Source organism: Neodiprion lecontei, chromosome 5, assembly GCF_021901455.1.
Source record: "Neodiprion lecontei isolate iyNeoLeco1 chromosome 5, iyNeoLeco1.1, whole genome shotgun sequence".
NCBI classification, from domain to species: domain Eukaryota; kingdom Metazoa; phylum Arthropoda; class Insecta; order Hymenoptera; family Diprionidae; genus Neodiprion; species Neodiprion lecontei.
Genome location: NC_060264.1, coordinates 31,086,368 through 31,108,520, shown reverse-complemented (window position 1 = coordinate 31,108,520; position 22,153 = coordinate 31,086,368). Strand labels below are relative to the sequence as shown.

At 38.1% G+C, this 22,153-nt stretch overlaps 1 protein-coding gene across 4 annotated transcripts in view; it reads left to right on the top strand.

Annotated features, from left to right (window-relative positions):
• The window catches only part of LOC107226867, a 36,700-nt gene that overhangs the window by 3,539 nt on the left and 11,008 nt on the right, over nucleotides 1-22,153 (top strand). For all 4 annotated transcript variants that reach the window (XM_046742137.1, XM_046742136.1, XM_046742135.1 and 1 more), the window contains exon 3: nucleotides 20,315-20,567. In XM_046742137.1, the coding sequence (XP_046598093.1) occupies nucleotides 20,315-20,567 (253 nt within the window). The remainder of the gene's footprint in view (nucleotides 1-20,314; nucleotides 20,568-22,153) is intronic.

Genomic DNA, 22,153 nt, shown 5'->3' with positions numbered 1-22,153 from the left:
GTTTTTGGAATTGCAGGAAAATGTGGTAAGAGTAACTATTCAGTATGATTGTCGTAGTCGTCGATACCATATTTATTTCTGGTTATTGCAACATTGAATCCATTCGTTTTTTGTTAGTGATTAAATTCGTTTAGTTAAATAACGTTCATACAAAAATATGATTCAAAAATATATATATATGCGTTTATAATGTCGTTTGTAGAATTACGATAGGTTACGATTATTATTATTCACGTTCAAAATTCGAGTCACCTGTGCACGTTTATTCGAAATCCGTCCCTCAATATATATACGCGTAAACTACCGCGACTGAACTTCCATTTCCGAAAGTCGTTAAGTTCAGAAGTATTTTCGGAAACGTTGGGAACCCAGAGGCAGCGCATTTGGGGGCTCGTCGATTAAGAAACATCCCTCCCTCTGTTTCCCCGCGGCATTGATCAAACATATTTTTACATAAGCATATAATATAGCACAAGGTATAAAATCGTGAATCCGTGAAGTAATTCCTATCCTCTTATCGGTTCTCTTATTTCCCCGAACTGCACTTGGATATTATAGATCATATTGAAGTTAGTAACGTTATCGTAACGATTCGCCATTTTGGAATTGTCTGAAATTCAGTAAAATGTTATAAAACAAAACACACTCGTATTTCGAAATCTTAGTTTCTTAAAAATCATTGTAAGATTAAGAAAAACCAGTTTCTTTACTCGTTTCTTTACGATAACGCTATATTAACTTTAACCTTCACTAACGCTGCAACTTCACAATGATTTCGAAGTTGACTTTGAGTTTCATGTTTATTTTTTTTTTTTTTCATCTCGGATACGGTTTACATTATTTATACGGTCCATTGGATTTCAGACCATCCAAAACCTGCGGAATAACGACTTTTAACGTTACAAACTTCAACTATGCAGAGATACGAATTGTGTGTAAAGAGAAGAAGAGAATTGAATGAACTAAAGAACCAGTATATATACATATATGTATAGGTTAGGACGTGTATACGTTGAAGGGAAAGGGAATGACAGAAAAGTGAACGGAAGTGGGGCAAGAAAGATTTGAAAATCTGAATGGAATTCCGAAAATCTTTGTCCTCTTATTATACCTGTTCGTAAAAACGTTTATAGAGGCGGGCGGTAGAAGCGTTCACTTCAGAGTATAACAAGTATGTATAACACAGCGGCATGTACATACCTATTACAGGTGGATTATGGGTATATGCGAGTTTGAATGTACGTATACATAGAGAGTGAGAGAGTGAGAGAGATAAAAGTAAAGGCAAGGGAAAATACTACTTGATCTTTCTAAACCGCTTCAATGGCATGTCTGTGTGTACGCCCCTGTCGGTTTGTGTCGGTTGAAGGGACACAGGAAGTTTGTCCCTTGAGGGCTGAGGACGAAAGGACGAAAGGATCGTAGGACAGGTCTCACTTTGTCCTCTCTCTCTCTCTCTCTCTCTTTGGATAACTAAAATTAGACGCTCGTAGAAAAAGGAATTATAAGGAGAGGAGAGGAAAAACGTCGTTAGGGCCGTGTTAGAGATTTCGGTTTTTTTCTTCACCACTCCTGCGGCGAAAGGAGAAGCCCAGGATGAGGGGGAAATGGGAGGAGGCGAATTCGTCCTTCTCCCAGCCGGAATATCTCAGGTGTATTTTCTACCTGACCCACACAAATCAATGTCCGCGTGAAGGGAAGGGTCGTTTCTCTTTTCGAAAAATTCACTCTCTTTCCAACGTTCTATACAGGCGAAGCACGCCGTGCAACGACCATTAACCTGCATTAGTCCGGTTTACCTACTCCATTATATCTATCACGCACTTGTTGGGAAAATATGTATATTTCCTTTTTATCCTACACTGCATTCTGCACCTGACCTTCGGGAATTTACCGCTCTTGTGTATAATATCGTACTTTATGTACCTAATGTATGCTTTGCTGAATGGAATGAAACTCCGGTACCTGAAATTCAGACCTTTGCAGGTCTGTACACGGAATATTTTACGCAAGGTGTAAGAACGGCGCATCGCTGTTGAGAAAATTTCTTACATTCCAGAAGCTGTCCACGAAGATCTCGTTAAAAATATTGGAATTGTAAAGAAAGGCTCGTACGTCGATGATTCGTTTGAAAAATCTTTTCGAAATATCGTGAAAATCTACGGTAGGTTTGTTCAAATTCACTTTACAACGGTTAATTTTATTAAAAAGATCATTTTCCGCAAATACACTGACGACGAAACACTTTCATTTTTTTTTTCCTTGTATCAAATTGGCACCGTTGAATACTTTATTTCACAACAATGTACCGATATTCATTATCGTTTAAGCTAATGCAGGCAACGTTGAATTGACTACTGAATAAAACAATTAAAATAAAATTTGTTTTGTCAGTGACTTTGTAGAAAACAATCTTTGCAGCATACGAATATTACGGTTCGACAAATATTCTCAATGCGATTACCCGCTAATAAGATTAATAAGAGATACGGTTCGTAACAAAGCAACCTGCTCAATGAATGTGAATATTTAAAGAAATGGGATCGGAACGGGGAAATTATACACGTGCCGTATGATGACTGTAAACTTGTTTTTTGAGTCATAATAATATCGACTACTGCGAATGACTCACTGTATAGTAATCCCCGGGTTTATTATACATGTATATGCATATACGTACACATATGTGAAAGATACCTGTAGATTGAAGAAATGATAATTCGCGGTATTTAATTACGACCTTGACCTCGTCATAGAACCTGTTAATTGAAAAGTTGGTATTTACAGGTGTATTACTCACCATTGATTCTTCTTTATACAATATCGGGTTATACCTGAGTAACGATATGTTACAGTTGGAAGAAAAAAGAGAATAGAAAAAGAAAAAAAAAAAAAAAAATTGTAGAGATCGTTTCACTTCGACTACAAAAGAAGAAGAAGAAGAAGGAAAAAAAAAGTAAACCATACTTTGCGGAAACGAAAAAGTAGACATCTCTCGCGCCGCGCAGTTCTGAGTCATTGTCGCGTGAATTTTTGGCAGAGAGATGTTTTTTTTTTTTTTTTTTCTTTCGCCGACGACCACCGAGATTGCAATTTAACCTAATTTTCGCGCTCCTCGACTATTGTCTCAATGTGCCTGATGAAGGTGGGAGACATCCTATGTGTATTTTAAACTTTCGAGATATGTGCTTGAGTCTCGCGGTGCTTTTGAGTCGCTCAAATATCAGTCCTATGCCTGCCCAACCGCACCGAAATAAATCTCCTAAGTCGCCACCGAGACGCTATTTATATACACACATGTAAGGTATGTCGGCGTACATATATATATATATATATATATATATGTATAAATACAGGCTATTGTAGGAGGAGAAAATAAACGGGGTGACGCGATTTAATTAACCTAATTCATTACCGCAATTACAGTCATCTCGCGAATAGAACACCTCTCGTAAAAATGTGTTGTACGAAATTATTATTATTATTGTTGTTATTGTTATTCGAAATTTTTAAACCTCGAAAATAAACCGGTAGAAATTTTTATAATTACGCCGTTGTTGTTTCTACATGTATAATACGATACAGTTCTTAACTCTTTTGAGTCACACATTATTTTGCTGGGTCAACTTTTATATCAAGATGTTATCGTATGGTTTTTCGGATCGCTGTTTACGAATCTGAAATTACATTTTAAAAGTTGAAGATGGTGGATCCAATATGGCGGATAAAGATTTCAAATCTTATCAAATCTGGTCGAAAAACTCTATGCAGTGGTTCTTGAGGTCGCTGATGAAAAATGTGAAATCAAATTTCAAAAATTGAAGATGGCGGATCCAATATGGCGGATAAAGATTTCAAATCTTATCACGTCCGGTCGAAAAACTGTATGCAGTGGTTTTTGAGGTCGCTGATAAAAAATCTGAAATCAAATTTCTAAAATTGAAGATGGCGGATCCAATATGGCGGATCCAATATGGCGGATCTAATATGGCGGATGAAAATTTCAAACCTGATCGAATCTGGTCATAAAACTCTATGTGGGCGTTTCGGGGTCGCTGATTGGATTCGCTGTACCGGATTTTCAAAATATGATTTCAGTTTCGTAATCAGCGACCCCAAAAACTTATACTTTATGTAAGACGTGTATATTCGTAGAGAGGTAACTTTCTCGGAAATGAATTATTCCTTCAATTTTCACGTTTTTTTTTTCAATCAAGTTGTTTCTAACAATAACAATTTACATTACATTGCAATAATTACTCTTCAGTATTGAAAATCTATCAGTATACTATCAGAAATAGCAAAAAACCGCAAAGAAATATGTTGAAAAGTTCTCTAGATATGCAAAAAATTGTGTAGAAAACAAGTCAAGTTGTATTATCATTCTTTATAACCATATATTGGGTATAGAAAATGAAAATTAGTTTCGTAGCTGTACAACGAAAAAATATAGTACATCAGTAAAATTTGACTCGGTAAACATTATAATTCAAATTGAAAATTTTTTTTTTTTATGTTTCCGTGGAAAAAGCGACACAGTGAATGAATGCTTACGTGTTGAAAAAATTGTCCACTCATTTGCATTCAGTGTACGTATATATGTGATATACAGACGCTTATCGTGACAACGTAATCTCCGAAACGCTGCAGGAGTCCTTTCGTTGCTCCGTGGAATATGGCGAACGGATGCTGGAGTAATTCGAGGATCGGGATGATTCATATCTCTCCATTCTATGCGCGTCTTGGGCGTGTATAGGTTTAGGTAGAGGTGGGCATACGTACAGCAGACCGGAAGGACAGATGTGCCACGGTTTAAAACGCTTCTCCTTTTCTCCTTTTTTCAATTTTTTTTTTTTCAGCCCTCCGCGCACGTAAAAATTCGGGTCATTCAATCGATGAAGATCTCGATTATGGTATACTGCATATTGGACAAAAACGTATTATGTGTTATACTATAAAAACTTAATCAGGCCTAAGTTTGTAACGTTATCGTAACGATGCGTGTCTAGAAAAGCACGTTATTTTGCAACTTAAGAATTACCTGAAATTTAGTTAACCGTTAATAAAGCATCGACAAACAATTCAAATTTTGTAAATTCAATTTCTTCGGTTATTATAATGGTACGTAATAGTAATTTTTGTTTTCTTACTAACTTCAGCCTTGTAAAACTTTTTGGAGATTGATGAGTGAGATTGATAATGAAAGAAATTCCTTCGTTTTCCTTGTGTCTAAATTTGTATAAGTATTGTTAACGCTTGAACAACATTACATGTATTATATATGGATTTAAAACAAAAACTTGAAGTGTAAATTATATGTCAAGTGGGCAAAAGGTGTTTTCAATTTAAACGTCGATCCAATTGTTTATGAAATTGAGCTTTGAAATTAAACTTTAATAAAATCGAAATATGCACGCTTTGCATGATATCAAATTGATATTGGTTAATAACATCATATAGCTAATATAAAATTACCAATAACGATACAAAAACGCCGTATAAACACCGTGTATAAATAATCTATTATACTGTGAAATGATCGAAAGATTATCGGTGAGAGATTTTTCGTTCGGACGATCAAAAGAAGGATCGAGGAGGGGCTTTTAATCCCGTCGGGTCTCCAGATCCGTAGCGTGTGGTCTGATGGGTGTCTGATTACAGGAAGTACTTTTCCTTCTATTCTATACCTACCTACCTTAGACACTTGCATACATATATATATACACATATACCTTACATCGTGTCGGAACATATTCTTCTACACATGGCCGAAGATACTCCGAGCCTTGAGTCGCGTTAAAAAAATCTCTTTATCGGGGATCGGATCGATGTATACTTTTTATTTCTTTCCTTCATTTTTCTACAGCTTAGAATCGATTTTGACACGAAAAATAACCGATTGTAATTACATAATAATAATAATAATAATAATAACAACAACAACAACAACAATACAAGTAAATATATAATTGATGTAATGCAATTATATGTACGGGTGTATATATATATACATATCGTTTGTTTCGCGTCTGCAGATCGACGCCATTATACTGTTTTAGCAGTGGTAATAACTCGAGAGTTAACAGACTGTTAAGAGCAGGTATATACATAAGGAAGTCTAGCGCATTGTTCTTTAGCTTCGCCTGCAGGCGGGTATATAAGCGGTAAAAGTAGACCGATAATATTTCTTCCTTTATTATCCGCGGATGATCTTGATCGTTGGGAAAAATTAGAACCCGCAAAGCAGTACACACATTTTTCAACTTGTATTCTACCAATCGCGATTTCGATCTTCGTTTCCTTGTAATATCATGTTTTTTTGTTTTTTTTTTACGGATATTTGTACGGAAAGAATACACAAAAAAAAAAAATTTGCCAAGCGGAGATGAAATATTACCGTAGTTGAAGGAATTCATTGATCAATAAATGTAGAATAACGCCCGCGAAACGTTGTAGAATAGAATAAAAGTATTTGAACTACCCATGCGGAGAGATTTTCTGTTAGGATGTGAATCCTCGTTAAATTCTATGCTCAAGGGGATATACATTCGAGGGTTTATTTTACATCCAGGGGGACGCAGAGACGCGACGACCCTCAACAAAGAGGGGATATTTTCTGCAGAGGACGCACAACAAAGGCAGCTATAATATATCGCTCTTGGATCAAGATGCTTACCAAGTATCATGTATAAATTACGAATTGATCCTCGAGGTTGAAGAGACCAATGCTTATTGGGGGGTCTTTTGCTGAGCACGGTGTGGTCCTCCTCCGACAATTTAATTTAAGAGAAAACGTGAGATTTTCTTTTTTTTTAAATAAGGTTGAGAATGGTGAAGATATTTTTTCGGTGCTTCTTTTTTCACGCAACTTCGAGATTGACATGTAATACTCAAATTGTACCTTATACGCGACTTGCCGATGAAACGGCATAATGAGCAATTTAGCAATTTAGTTTTTCAGCTATTTAGCCGAGGCATGCACAAGCGATAATTTATCATCAGTCAACGATACGTCATTGTTGTGTGGGCTGTGGTCTGTTATTGATATGCTAATGTGGTCGGCATATTACGGTCCGTATGTATTTAGTAAATCTACGCATAGGAAATTATCGCTGCAGCAGTAACACTTGCCGATTTTATTTATAGCAATAAACGCGATAAAAGGTATAAAACGAAAAACAGAAATATTGATATAATATCATTTGATTTACAGGTGGTGATAATATCGTAATCGGTTGAATTTAGTTATAAAACTAAAGATGGTACTAAAAAAAAGAACGACAAAACATTATCTACTTGATTATGTATTCGCATTTCGTATAATATCTTTATCTCGATCTTTATCCAGCAGGTCAAAAATGAGGGTTTTTATTAAAAATTCCCAGCACTCTGTTAAAGCTGACGTGATAAATTCGTTTAAAACGAGTACAGAATTTTTGTGGGTACGAAGACGTATAATGTATAACGTAATTTATATGTGTGACACGGTGTATGTATACCTATGACACACGTGCTCACATAAGTGAAATGAAAGACAATTTCTTTGCCCGAGCTTGCCAACTCCTTAGTATATAGGTATAACGTATTCCACAATACATGGTTGTTTGTTATTGAACACACAACGTCGATTCGAACTGGGACTGCGGGGAAAATATCATATTCGAAAAAAAGACGTTGATGCCGGTGTTCGAAACATTTGAATTTAACGTTATCCACAAAATTGTATACACTTATCGTTGCAGGTCCCTTCTTCAAATTCCAGACGACAGATGTTTCATTGTCGGTCGAATAACTTTACCGCGAAGATATGTTATAAAAGTAGGTATTAATGGACGATATGTATGTTAGGTTAGGTTGTGCTAGAATTATTTGCGCACCTGGGAGGAATAAATATTAAGTATACATCATTTCGCACTTATTGTCGAGTCCCGGGGATTCGAGCCGGGATTTCTACCAAGAATTTCGATAAAACTACCGAAACAAATCTTAGATGTAAAAAAAAAGAAACAAAACAAATCAGAAGGAAAAATGACGGTTAAATATGTACTGTGTAGCATTAGTTTTGGATTTTGAAGTAGTATGAATTAGGAATATGTGTGCGTAACCATTGTGTTTTATGGTTCGTTTAGTCTGCCAATTCCTGAAAAATTTTCCTACGGATACTGTAAGCACGAAGTAATTTTAAAAAATTCCAACGACGCACAGAATGACTCGAACTTGTCGAGTCAAACCCAACCCAACCTAACCTGTATGCCGCATAAAGTAATTCCCTGGAATGTGATTGAATAATTTAACGGGGCGAATAGGGCGGTGAAATAAGGGGCGAAGGGTCCTAGGAAATGATCCGAGGATCAGAGCGCGGATAACAGCGCCATTCATCTTTCCGAGTAAACTAGACTGCCGCTGCTGCTGCGGACCAAATGCACGAGCTGTTTGGGGTGGCGAACGAGGCGAGACGAGGGCTCATCCCCTGAAAATCGTCGAGCCTTTTACATTCGGGTCGCAGTTTTGTCGCGCCTGCAGGATTCTTTACCCGCATTTCTGCGGACAGATCTATTCAATGCCCGGTCACCTACAAAGCCACTTACAATTATTCCAATCGGAATGTATTGTACACTTGGGGACAATGAATCTGAGACGGCTAATTTTTTACACTAGACAGTTATGTTGGCAACACAGAGAAACCTACAGCGCCATAGTCGCCCGACGGCGAAACAAACTCAATCTCAATAAATGTAACATAACCCATGACCGTCGAATCTTACCTTAGTAGAATTGACGCGTCGATCCGACAAGTCATTATCCCCGCGGTTATTCTAAGGTTAGATTCGACGGTCATGGGTCATGATATGTTTATTGAGATTGAGTTTGGTACGCGCTCTGCCGACTATGGCGCTGTAGGTTTCTCTGTGTTGCCAACATAACTGTCTAGTGTAAAAAATTATCCGTCTCAGATTCATTGTCCCCAAGTGTACATACATACATCTGAATCCATAATCTCTACCAGATTCTGCAGTAGTTTCGGCCGCCATCTTGAATTCAAGGGGTAATTTGTTATTGTCAAATATCTCGCCCATTTTCAAATATTCGCTGCAAGTGGTCATGACTAAACTTGATTTCAACAATTTTTTGTCTACGAGCGGTATTTTTCGACTTAAACTATGAAATCAAGATAGCGACCGAAGCTACTGCAGAATATGGTCGAAATTCTGGATTCAGACTATGAATAACCCTCGCCAACTATTAGAAAAACAAAATAGTTGTATCGTAAAGTTATATATAGCGAATCGGCTAATTGCGTAGTCTATGGTTGTGGATGTGCAGGCTAACCAATTATTGCGATGGGTTAGGTTAGGCATGAGTCGGTGCAGCATCAAACTTTGACGCTCATGCGCTGCCGCTGAACTCACATCGGGTGCCGACCCCCCGGGACTCGATAAATCGCCTCCCCCCAGAAACTCCATGAGTTGAGCCTGCATTCGCCCCTGAGTGCAGGCGTAATCGATAGGAAGTTGGCCTCGCATCATCGCCTTTACCCCGGGTTTTCACAGACCTGCTGCGTCTGCTACCGTGCGGCAAAGTCAGGTGACTCTGATTGAAAAGTCTGCCTATTTTCAAATCGTTCGACAATCAATTCCCAAAACCAAATCATGACACTTATAAGTTTCTAAAGATAACCATTCAAGCTTTGATACGATCATTATTGGCCATATATATTGACGCTTACATCTGATGCGAGTTTGTTGTTTCTAACGTGATCGATGATCTGCACGATGTTTTATCGGTCGCGTAATTATAACCTGGGGTCAGTTTTTTTATCATGAGAGGAAAACGTGTTGGAATTTTTCTGTCACAGTTCAGATGGCGTGCCAATTTAACACGTGTGTATCCGATTTCTTCTTATCAACGCGAGCTGTAACAATAAGATGATATTATAATATGCGCGTACAATGTAATGCACGAGATCCTGATAACGAATCGCGTATTGACTTCATTCCGCAAGTATATCGTACAGTGTCGTATTTTTCTAACGGTACGAGATTAAATGCGAGAAAACAGAACCTGTATTTTGCGCTCATTGTCGGCGTACTGTCAGCGTACATTATTTTATCATTTATTAATTCGGTAAGAAATAGAAACATGGAGGTGTAGATTCTGTGTCTTTGTTTCTTGAGTTTGTTCATTTTAATGCAACTTTATGTAAGCAAAAATTATAAAATTTTCGAAACAATAGCGCGTGTTGTTCGAATCCAGATAAACTCGACGTATTTTCAATTGTTTCGACCAATTATCGCAATCGTTATTGTAAAATTTCAACAACCCGAACTATATTATTTAATCTCTTGCACCGCGTATGAAATAACATATACACAGATGTACGAATGTTTTCATTTGCTAATCATTCGCTTTGGCAAGTTTCATTTTTCGCCGATATCTATAGACGATCATACAATACGGTATAATTATAATGTGTATATTTACATTACACCGATGATAAATATCGGCGTAGGAATATAATGACAATAATAACGATATAAAGAGTAATGGCAAGGGGTTTATCTTTGTTTTCTATATCGAACACACAGCTGTTCTACTTCGAATCTGACAATGGATTGACGAATGGATATCCTTATAATATGCTCCGTGACGTGTAAAAGGAAAAGAAGTTGAAAAAACACGCGTGCGGCGCGGCGGGTCGAGGGACCAGGTGGTGGGTCTTTTACGAAATTCACGCGTGGTTTTCTCTCTGGGTCCTCTTACGCACACATTCGATACACACACCCCAGCGGTATTCTTTCCGAGCTGAAATATGTGTATTCGTATCGGAAGTTGTAGTTTTTGCTGCAGCCCAACAGCGAAACAGATGGCTCTCGCAGGCATGTTCAATATTATTTTACAAAAAGACCTATAATATTGTTGAATCAATCATACCACGAGCATACAGGTACATACATTGATAACTGTATAAATTTCGTATATACCCAGGCACGTTAAACACGTCATGCGTGTTAGTCGTACGAGCATAAGTAAAAATGTCCAACCATAAGTTTGCTATAAGCTGCTTGGGGTGATGTGATCACATCTACGAAAAATCTCCTCATTTATATTCACCTTAGCTCGCCGACTGTAATATAAATTCACCTGAAACGTGAAGAGAACAGAGATTCGGCGTCGCAATCATAACCTCGTAACAATTCTATTATTATTATTATTATTATCATAATATCGTCGTATTCAAAAAAGACAACAAAAAAAAAGAAAGAAAAAACCAAGAGATCTTTCTTAATTCTCTTCTTATTTGTATGCACACAAGTTTGGAATCAAAAAGTTCTGCCGTCATGTACAATGAAGCGAGTTTTTTCTTTCTTTCACAACCTTCGTTAAATCGATTGTTCGGAACTTAATTGCGCGGCGTTTGCGGATTTGAATTAGAGACGGTAATTTTCAGCGAGATAGACTATCTTTGGGGGGGAATATAAACATGGATGGTTACCGTGAATGAAAGACGCGTGCATAAATAGTCGGTACCTTATAACCTCCGCCAATAACCAGGGCTCTTGAATGGTTGTTGGTCTTGGCTGCTGCAGAGCTTATAGAAACAAAAGTGTGCGTGAACGGCCGAAATGCCTGGGGGGGGCCGAACGGACGAAAATCTTGGCCACCAGATGCATTCTTGAGCAATTTAAACGGCCAGACGCCGGCTTATTCTGCCTTCGCTTGATTAACTTCTTTAGAAATAAAGAGGAGTAAATAACCGCCGAGTGGGGCAAAAGGAAAACGAAAACGGGATGAAAATAAATAATAAAAATTACCGGGGCTCGGATATTGCGCATCGTTACAAGCGATATACATATATATATTAAAGTTTTTGCAACGTTATTCTCTCGTGTTATAACTGCATAATGCTTCCTTCAATTGTACTTTATATACACTATTCATTCGAAATTACGCATGTACTTTTATATAATAATAATGGTACGAGTAGTCGTTTGAGAGGATGTTATAGTCAGTCTTTACCGATTGAGTAAAACGCCCATTTATTTTTATTATTATTAAAACCTATGCATAAGTTACAAAAACTATGAAAAAACCTTTTTGCATGTTTTATGAGAAAATAAATCCAGAAAACATAAATCCTGCAATAAATGTTAATTCAATTTTTAGGGACAGATTTCATGGCACTATTGTTGTGGGAAAAAAACTTCTTTTTCGGATATTTGTATTCGATATTGCAGCGTGTAGAATTGTGCTGACTGCCGTATTTTCGATGATAATAAAAAAAAAGGCGTGAAATTTAACACTAGAACTATGAAACCAGTAAAAATGACTGGTTTAACAATTTCATTTTGAAATCCCGTTTCAAGTTAAAAGCACATGGCACCAGATGTAGAAAAAGTTTGAACACCCTGTAGATTGAGTTGCAGCTCCGTGATGCTGCTCATTGACTGTAAAACCTAAAACCCCAGGAAACAAGATATTCGTTATAAGCATGAGGCAGGTAGAACGTACATCATATGCGGTGCATGAAAAGAAATTGAAGACAGCATACGGCACACGCTCTCTGTGCAATTTATACTCGCTCCTACCGCGGACCGCATGCGTAACGTGCGTTACCATTTTCTAGGAGAAGTCTGACAACCCAGTTTATGCAGGGTGGATTATTAACGACCGAATGGCCCGTCCTATGCTATAATTTAATGCGCATGCGCTACAATCCGAGAGCGGGTGTTTGCCAGGGCTACCAACCGTCATAAATTGAACCTAAAGTTCGCCGCGATGTACGTAACCTCGAAAATTTTGACAGAAATCAGTGTTGAACACAACTGCCAGCGACAACTATTAAAATTTTCGAGGTTGCGTTCACGACGGTTGGTCGACCTGGCAAACAACTACTCTCGGATTGTAGCTCATGCGCATTAAATTATAGCAGAGGACGGACCATTCGGACCTTGGCAATTCACTCTGTATATTACATTTATACCTATATCCATAATTGCAACATTCTAGTTTCGTTGGAAAAACAGAGAAGAAAATGAAAAAAATTAATAAATTAATAATTTTATACAAACTTTCACTGCACACCTTCGAGTTACATGTTATATGCACTCGCGTGATAATTATAATCACATTACATTAATTTATGTGCATATTATATTTTATAGTTTGTAAATTCTTTACAACACGGTGTCGTTACTACAAATTATGTTTAATTTCCATTACTTTCGTCAGGATATAATTATTGTGTATATACATTTACTGTGAATTAATTCCTTTGTTTCGTATTTTTTCTCCACTTCCTATTAGTCATCGTTTTTCTATGATTTTTTTTTCTTTGTTTTTTTTTTTTTTTCTCTTTTCTTGTCGAGGTGCTTACTGTGACGTATAACGGAAACAATGCAAGATTGCATCGTGAGATGTTGATCTAGGGAAAATGTGAAGAAGAGTGCAGTAAAAACAAAGAGAGACTGGAGGATAAAAATGGAAGTGAACCAAGGAACGACCTCCGCAAAGTTGTTTGATTTTCCCGACGAGATAAGCTAGATATGTATGCACGAATATATATATACACATAGGTATATGTGTACAGTATATACCATTATTGCGACAGACTTGGCATACATATCGCGAGTTTATCTCGTTCGGGATTTTGGCGGGAAGATCTTTGAAGAGAGTATCGTCATTTTTTTTTTATTTTTTTGTTGTTTTCAATTCTCCTTTCGTAAATCGTTTTTCGTACGTTTTATCTTTTAAGTTATTACGACGTAAAGAAATTAAAATAAATAACAGAAGAACACGTAGCCCCTTTTTGTCTCGTGGATTTTAGAAAAATTGAGCGAAACATTGAAACTTGGCAAATGATCGAAACGGTAACGGTATAATAATCGCCGGTATACCAGCATAAGATACCATAATACCTGGTATCTATGCGAGCAGTGATGTTACGGTACGTAGTTCCAGTACTTGCTTCTCACTTATTCGACTCAGTGTTCCAAGTTTGTGAACAAGAAACAACAGTGCGAACCAACCGGTCGTTATACCTATACCGAGAGTCAGTAAACTCTCTGGATAACTTATAACCATAGCCTCTCGTCTGCGAGAGTATGAAAACAACAAATAAATAAATAAATAAATAAATAGAAGCAAATGAAACATGAAAGTGTCGAGATTTTTCTCCTACCCGCATATTTTCAAGTCAATTTATACGAAGAAGATGAAATAAAAAAAATATATATATATTGGAAGATTCAAGTAATTTAATAAAACATTTCAGCTCGAGCTTTAGCCGAAATTTTTATTTTTTTTTCCTTCTCTTTTCACGTCTCAACAGCTGCTCGGATATGTTTATCTTTTTTACAGCCTGTTTACCGTTTATCGCAGTATACATATACATAATGCGTAAAATATACGGTATAAAGGTGTTATTTCAGTTTGATATTAACAAGCTGCTGCATGTTGCTGATGAAAAGACATCGACGTATGCAGGTGTAAGAAGAGCGAAACTGACGACATGCCGAGGGACCGAAACCTTTCGGAGCTTACGGTGTCAAATTTAAAGTCAGAGTGTAACAGTTGATATCCGTATACAGTCTTCTGTATACACCTGTATATATCTATGAATTAGGTATACATGACAAATTTTTAGTCATGTACTTACCTGTAAGAAGCAAGATCTAATTTCTCCAACTTTTAATCGATGATCCGATTTATGTTATGAGAAAAAAGCATCCTCAAATTCGGGGTGTGAAAAAAAGAGCAAAATTTGAATTTACATACTGTTACCATTTTTGTTATTTATCAAATACAACTGCAGCAAATAGAGTATTTTTTAAAATTACTTTTCCTCTGGCATGCGATAGATGCGTATGTGGTATGCGAAGGCTGAAGGCTTCAAAAAAAGAAAAAGACAAATGCAAAAGAAAAGAATCCTACTAATCGTCGCGAGCCAAGATTTCGGTAATCTTGAGAAAATTTTTCTAAAGTTGTTATGCACGATGTAGATGTGTGCATATGTATATACATATATGTATATATATATATATATATATTATACGCATTCAAGTTTGACGATGGCAACTGTATGGTTTATATTTAGAAATTTTTTTTTTTTTGGAACTTAAGATCTAGGCTACTATACTGTCCCTGCACAGCTTGTCTTCCAACCCTCTTGTATATCATTTACAAGAAAAATTCTATTCCCGTCTCGTTACCGCGCGGGATGAACAACCTCTAAGTGCTAAAGGTTTCGAGGCTGCGGAATCGGATACTGGAAATCGATGTGTCGAGGTTCGATTTTATGGCTGCGACACCGCCGGCTTCATTTGAATTTTGTAACCCGAGCGTCTTGGGAGCGTGCAGGAATCGCCGGAAACGTGGATGAAAAAATCAAAGTCTATAATGTAATTCGAATTCTTTTGCGTTCTCTCTCGATTTATCCTGGCAACTTGACCAGGTATAAAACCATCCGTACACCTTAGAAAAATTATATCGTCTGTGTTTTTAAGTCGAATTAAATACAAGTATAAAATGAAATACGAAAACGACAGAAAAAAAATGAAAGAAAAAAAAAAAAGAAAGACAACACTACTCGAGTCGAAACGCTCTCGCTAGGACAGTCTTACCGATGAGAAACTGATGTTCCGCATACTAATTTTCGTCTCGTGCTTTTTGAAACGCTAAAGAATTCACAGGCCGCATGCTAGCTGATTTACTTAAAATGTTGATAATGATGAGAACAACAACAACAATAAGAACAATAATAATAATAATAAAAATAATAATAATAATAAAAAGGAAGATTTCACGGTGTCATTGCTTATTTATGTTTTGTTTTATTAACATTACGTGTAATGTTTTTAATTTTCTGATTTCGAAAATCTGGTGAACTGATTTTATTCTTATTTGTAATAATAATAATAATAATAATCACTCCCATTTAGGGGGTTGATTTCCCCATTTAACTATTTTCAAGGGAGCAGTAAATCTACCAAACGGATTTCGATGAAATTGGATGTCGAGAGGGTTTCTTGGATCGCTGATTACGAATCTCAACTCGAAATTGCGAAATTCAAAATCGCAGATTCAATATGACGGACAAACATTCTAAAAGTCACTTGGTATTGCTTGATATTGGATCCGGTTTTTTGAATTTCAAAATTTCGAGTCCAGATTCGTAATCAGCGATCCAAGAAACCCGTCGATATCAAATTTCATCGAGAACCATTGGGTAGATTAATTACTGTTCCCTTGAAACTAATTAAATATGGGAAAATCAACCCTCTGGCGGCACGGACTAGAGTTGAGATAAAAATTTGAAAGAATTGGGGAATTATTTTTGAATTATTTGGAACCGATTTGCGGAATGAGACAGTCGAAATTCAAAAATAACCTGCTTAAGGACGACCCTAACGTGCAAAGTAATTGGCGATTTGTAAAAAAATTTGTCGACGGCAACATGTATATATGTGAATTCTTTTGAGAAGACCTCCACCTTCTCGGAAAACCCTGTATTATACCTATAATGTGCTCGAGAGTACGAGTCGAGAGGGCTTCCAGTCGATTTGTTTTTTTGATCGTGGGCCTAATTCTGTGGCGATGGTGATGGTGGGTGCATTCTGGATGAGGAGGATGAAGAGGCTGGTATAAAAAAATTTCTTCTTTTTTCACGAGCACCGGATATGGGGCGATTATATTTAGAAAAAGGCACCGCACTTATGTGTGTACATCTTATACACTGCCACGAGGAAACATAAATTGAAAAGAGGATAAATAAAACGAAAGAATAACGTTGAATTTTATCCTCGTTTATCGACGTTACGCGTGGTTGGTTATGATAAGTGATAATTAATTATTTTCTCATAATCCAATTATAATTTCCGGGAATTTCGAATATATAGCCCTTGCGGCTGTTAACGATCTATCGTTTTTATAGAGTTCTGCAGATCGTGCAGAGTTTACGAATAATCGACCTTATGATTGGAACACCTTAACCGTTCTCTGTCTTCTTCTATTTTTCACTTAATTTTATTCTCCTTTTCATTCTCATCCGCACCGTTTTATGATACTATTATTGGTATGCAGCGGCTCTTCTTCGATGTTTCGCAGACATTTTCATAAGAAAATGCAGATAACATTTTATTTTTCTTCTTCTTCTTTCTGTACGATACATCGACTTAGGAGAAACGAAAAATAAATAAATTAGATAAAAGTTATGTTCGTTTCATCTGGTTGTTGCTCAGAATTCAACGATACATTTATTACTTACGAACTCTGAGCAGCGGAACTCTGTTGACTTTTTTTTCTCACATTGCCGCGAGATGGTTAACGTTTTTTTTTTTTTTTTGAATGCAAAAAGATAGCAAACTAATTATCACTCCCAATTACACGGGGCAAACTTCCTGCGACGTCTACTTAACGATATTCTAAATCCTGTCTCTTATCTCCCGACGGTTTCCGGCTTTGAGTTATTTTCGCAAACGATCACGCTGATCGTCCTTGTGGACTAAATCCTTTTTCTATTCCCACGTGAACATAGCATTTTAAGATAACCCCGACGTTGATATTTTGTTAATTTTTTTTCTCCTAAAACCGTATATAATTAAGTAATCGTACGTTATGGAAATATTTAAACCACCCTGTGCAGATCCGTGAGTACGGATGTATGTAGGGTAAACACAGAGTGCAGCCACGGTGTCGTGAGAAACAAGAAGATAAAGCGGTGGGTAGAACCGAGATGAAAAGAAAATATGAAAAGTGACAAATTTTGTCTACTATTCGTCTCTTCCGGTTATAACTTTGAACAATTTTTTTTTCCCCTTGTCGTCGCGGTTAAATAGGTTTGTTTTAACTCTTGTATTTCGGTTTCCATGCACCGACTCTTCGAGTGTAATTATACAACGATATGCCGCGTGCTATATGCTTCCGTTGTAAAAATAATCCTATTTTAGGTGTTTGAACGAACTGCTTGAGGTTATTGTTGTACGAAACGTATACACAGAGCCGGTAGAGATACGATAATCTTATCTCAACTTAAAACATGCATTTCCGTTCGTCGCTGTATATTTTTCACTCGCTTAAATCGTTTCACATACCTATATCTATGCAACCCAACGTACAGGTGGGTATATTAACAAATAAGAATCGCGCGAGGCGCCGACTCGACTTTCTGTCGTAACAAGAGTAAATTACTGCACATGCGCCAAATAATCGAATACTATTGGTCCGCGAGATGCAAAGCAGGGGTGCCAACTTGACTCGAAATGGAGAATGAGATGTCAAACTCTTCTGGATCAAATGGTGAATTGAAATTACTTTGTTATGATGACCCGTAGCAGTTATCAATAAATTAACAACAAAACCCTGCTTCACTGTTCCGAATAATTATAGTTATAGCAACTATCCGAGATATGCTGGAACCAGATAAATTTTCGTCGCGTACGTAACCATAACCTCTGTAAGCCGTGTTTGAGAGCCGAAGATTCAGGTGGTAAACCTGTATAAGAATTCGAGAACTCAATCTGTCAAGTTTCACCGTTCACTCGTGAGTATTTAAGGCATAAATACGTGTCTTGTTTTCCCAAATATCCGAATCGGTTATCCGAATTCGCAAATTACAAAATGAAAAATTACAGACTCCGATCGCGTGAGAATAAATGTCAGCATTCACGCACTCGGAGAATGCGTGACGAAGTGGTGAAAACGCAAAAAAAAAAAAATGATACAAAGTCAGATAAAAAATACAAAGAATTGGCAAATCACTCGCAGGCATTCCATTCGTGATGTAATCGAAGAGAATTCTGGCGAGTCTGTGCCTGCATGGGTCTCTAAGGACAAAAAGACGCGTGCACGACGCTCGTTCGTCGTATATATATACATATATATATATGTCGGTACATACACGCTGGGCATGATGATTCATGAATAAAAGATTACAAACTGTGAATAACACGATGTCGAACTCTTTGTTTTGCGATTTGACTACCTAACGGCCGTTCTTTTACCTCTCCCCCCCCCCCCTTCACGCCCTTTTTCTCTTCTTCATTACCATTCTTCATCCTCTTTACATCTCTCGTTCAATGTTTTGTCCCAAGGCGACGATAGAATCCGGCCGGCGTTATTTAAACGACAGGAAGTGATTAGGCACAATTTGCTTAATGATTGATTCCCGCGACCACATCGTCATAACTTGCGGCGTGGCACCACCTTGGCCTCTTCTTTTTATCGGTGGTCGTGGTCTCGGCGGGAGTCAGGTTCGCAAAGAACACCGTCGTCCCTCTATTCGCCCCCTGCAATTGATTTCAGTATGCTGTATTATATACCCACGTCCTGGTCACCGACGTTATCGTTAGTGCGGTAATTTAACATCTTTCACTAATTAGTCCAATAAGATTGGTCTCGCTAGCCAAAGGAACATCCAGAACTAGTGCTGTGCGATTAATCGATTAATCGTTTTTACCATCAATCGATTAATCGTATTTTCGATAAATCAACGGTTTCGATTCATATACCGTTTGACCGGCAGAATTGTTACTAGGAAACTTCGATTAATCGAAAAACTCGATTAGTCGATGAATCGCGAGCACGATATTTTTCGGTTATGGTGTAGAATGAGAACAGTCGAGGACCGTCGTACGGTAACCACAAGTTGAAACTCTTCTCGTTGTCAGTGCAGCTTTGATAATTGGTGATGACTTTTGCAGACTTTATAAATAGACAATTATTACGACTACCCGATCAGATCGTTGAAAATGATCTTTTACCCTTTGAATCAAAGAGAGTCGGGAGATTGTACCGGTGCAGCTGCACTATCGGTGCAACCGTTCTCGACGCTCCTCGTAGTCGACGGAAATCTCATTGCTCACTTCTACGTAAGGTGTGTTTGTACGTGGTTACGTGTGTTACGGATGTATGGCATGCACAACTAGGGGTCTCAGGTTCCTGAGAACTAAACTCTGGATCTTGCTTTACTGAATCCCAGCTATGTCATGCCACACCTTTCACATAGTTAGGTATACGCGATGCCTGTACCTCCGTTACATATACAGAGAGCTTGTCTCACTCGCACAGACGAATCGCTTTACGCGCATACAGCATGCAGGGAACATCTTTTACGGCATGAGAATACGTTCGCTTTACAGATAGTCTCTTTCTACCGCGACTTTTACCGCATAAACTACGATCCGTTGTTATATCCGTATGTCCGCCCGGCGGAAATGGGCCCCCTAATTGGGTCCTATCACTTTATCGATTTTCGTAGATCTCACCGCATCGGACCCATACAATTTATTATACAACTTTATTGTTTTTTGATCGTCAGGCGCACACGCAGCCACCGCCAAAGAAGTGCTCCAGAGTTTCGAGGATCCCGAACACGCGGTACAGGAAGGATGTTACTTCTCCGCCGAGTATCAGGGCGAGTTTATCATGCAGGTTGGCGGGGCTGGTTCCAAAGGTTCAGGGAGCATCGGTGATCCGGTGCCATACTCCTCTGTCCGCATAACCTTCAATTCGATACCAGTGTGGGGATATTGTCGGCGACGAGTTGGCCAGAACGTGCTTTTGGTCAATAGGTTGGTATAAGTTCGTTTACATAAACCGTTCGATTTTAAGCCTTTAATTAGACGCTGTTTCGGAGGCGGTTCAAGACCATGGATTTGACCAACTGTTGAAACGCCAACTGTTCTTTCTTTGGTATTAGAATTCACGTTTTGATTATCGTTTCCTGCATTAACACCTTATATTCCCGGTGGGAAACCCGAAACTACGATGACTCTGTGAAAATTATTCGTTATAATTGGTTCGCTGAACGAAAAAACCGGTAACATACGGAGAGAACTCGCACCGTCCTGTTGATTCGACAGTTTGAACCTGAACCTTTTGCCATATGTTCGTCATTTCGAGATGAGACGAGACCACGATCCATCCTTGGATTCGACGCGACGGTTGAGCAAAAAAGGGGAAAGATGAGGTGGCGAGGCGGGGGGGGACACGAGCGAATCAGATTGCGCAAAAGAAAGCAAAATGCATGTTATACATGCGCGCTTCTTAATGGAAGTTAAATTGCCATCTCCCAAGAGCTATTTATACACGTTCACCACCACCACCACCATCACCATCAGAAGGATGGACGGATCCAGGGATATGCCGCGCGCTCCTTCCTCAATTTTTACCATTTCCATATGCGTGCGGATGCTGCTGGAGAGACTCTCGCTGCAAAGTCTGATCTTCTTTTTTTTTTTTTTTTGCTCGGGAGAGAAAGAGAGAGAAGTAAGAGTTGTAAGAGAATAAAAAATTTTTTAAATGAAAAAAAAAAAAATAAATAAAAATGCGAAACTGCACCTCTCGTCTGAATAATGTTCCGTGGAGAGCTAAATGTGCGTATATAATGCATGCTCCTGATACCTTCGTGCCTACGAATTCTCATCAACTCTCTTACGCTGCTGCGCACATGCTCTGCAGCGAATGATATTTAAGATCTGATGCAGCTGTAGGACCACCTCGGATGTAATGTTAAAATTGAAATAAGAAGGTAGTCTTCTCGTGAGTGTCTGTAGTACCTGCGGACGGGATCGGGAACTGTTGTTGCAGGATGCGGGAAAATTAGATTTTTCGAACCGTAATTGGGTGCGCTTCTTGCTTCTATACCTTTCTCTTCGCGTTTTGTTTTGTTTTTTGTAGTTTTTTTTTTTTTTTTTTTTCGGTTTTTCGTTTTTCTGGTTCTTCTGATTTGCAGGTTTCCTCGTCAAGTACGTCTAAAAACTGATTGGCCCGTTGCCCGGTGTTGAAGATCTTGCTTCTTTTTTCTTTTTTTTTTTTTTTTCGTCTTTCGTTTTTTCTTTAATACCGTTTTTCTGGTATCGAATACCGCAGAGATTTTTATCTCTTACACGATCGGGTTGCCCTTCTTCTTCGTCGTTAAACTGCCCGGCGGATGTTTCCTCAGCCGTGACGTAGTTCTTGGGTCGTCGTCTTCTTCATCCTCGTTGTCGTCGTTGAGGCGCGATCATCGAACGAAAGAATTCTTCTCGCCTGCACAAGTTGCGGTTCAGCAGTGATGAGTTCCGATTGGATCTTCGCTACGAACGAAACAAAAAAAAAAGAAAAAAAAAAAAAATACAACACAACAACGCTAAACTATATATACTGAACCTTGAGG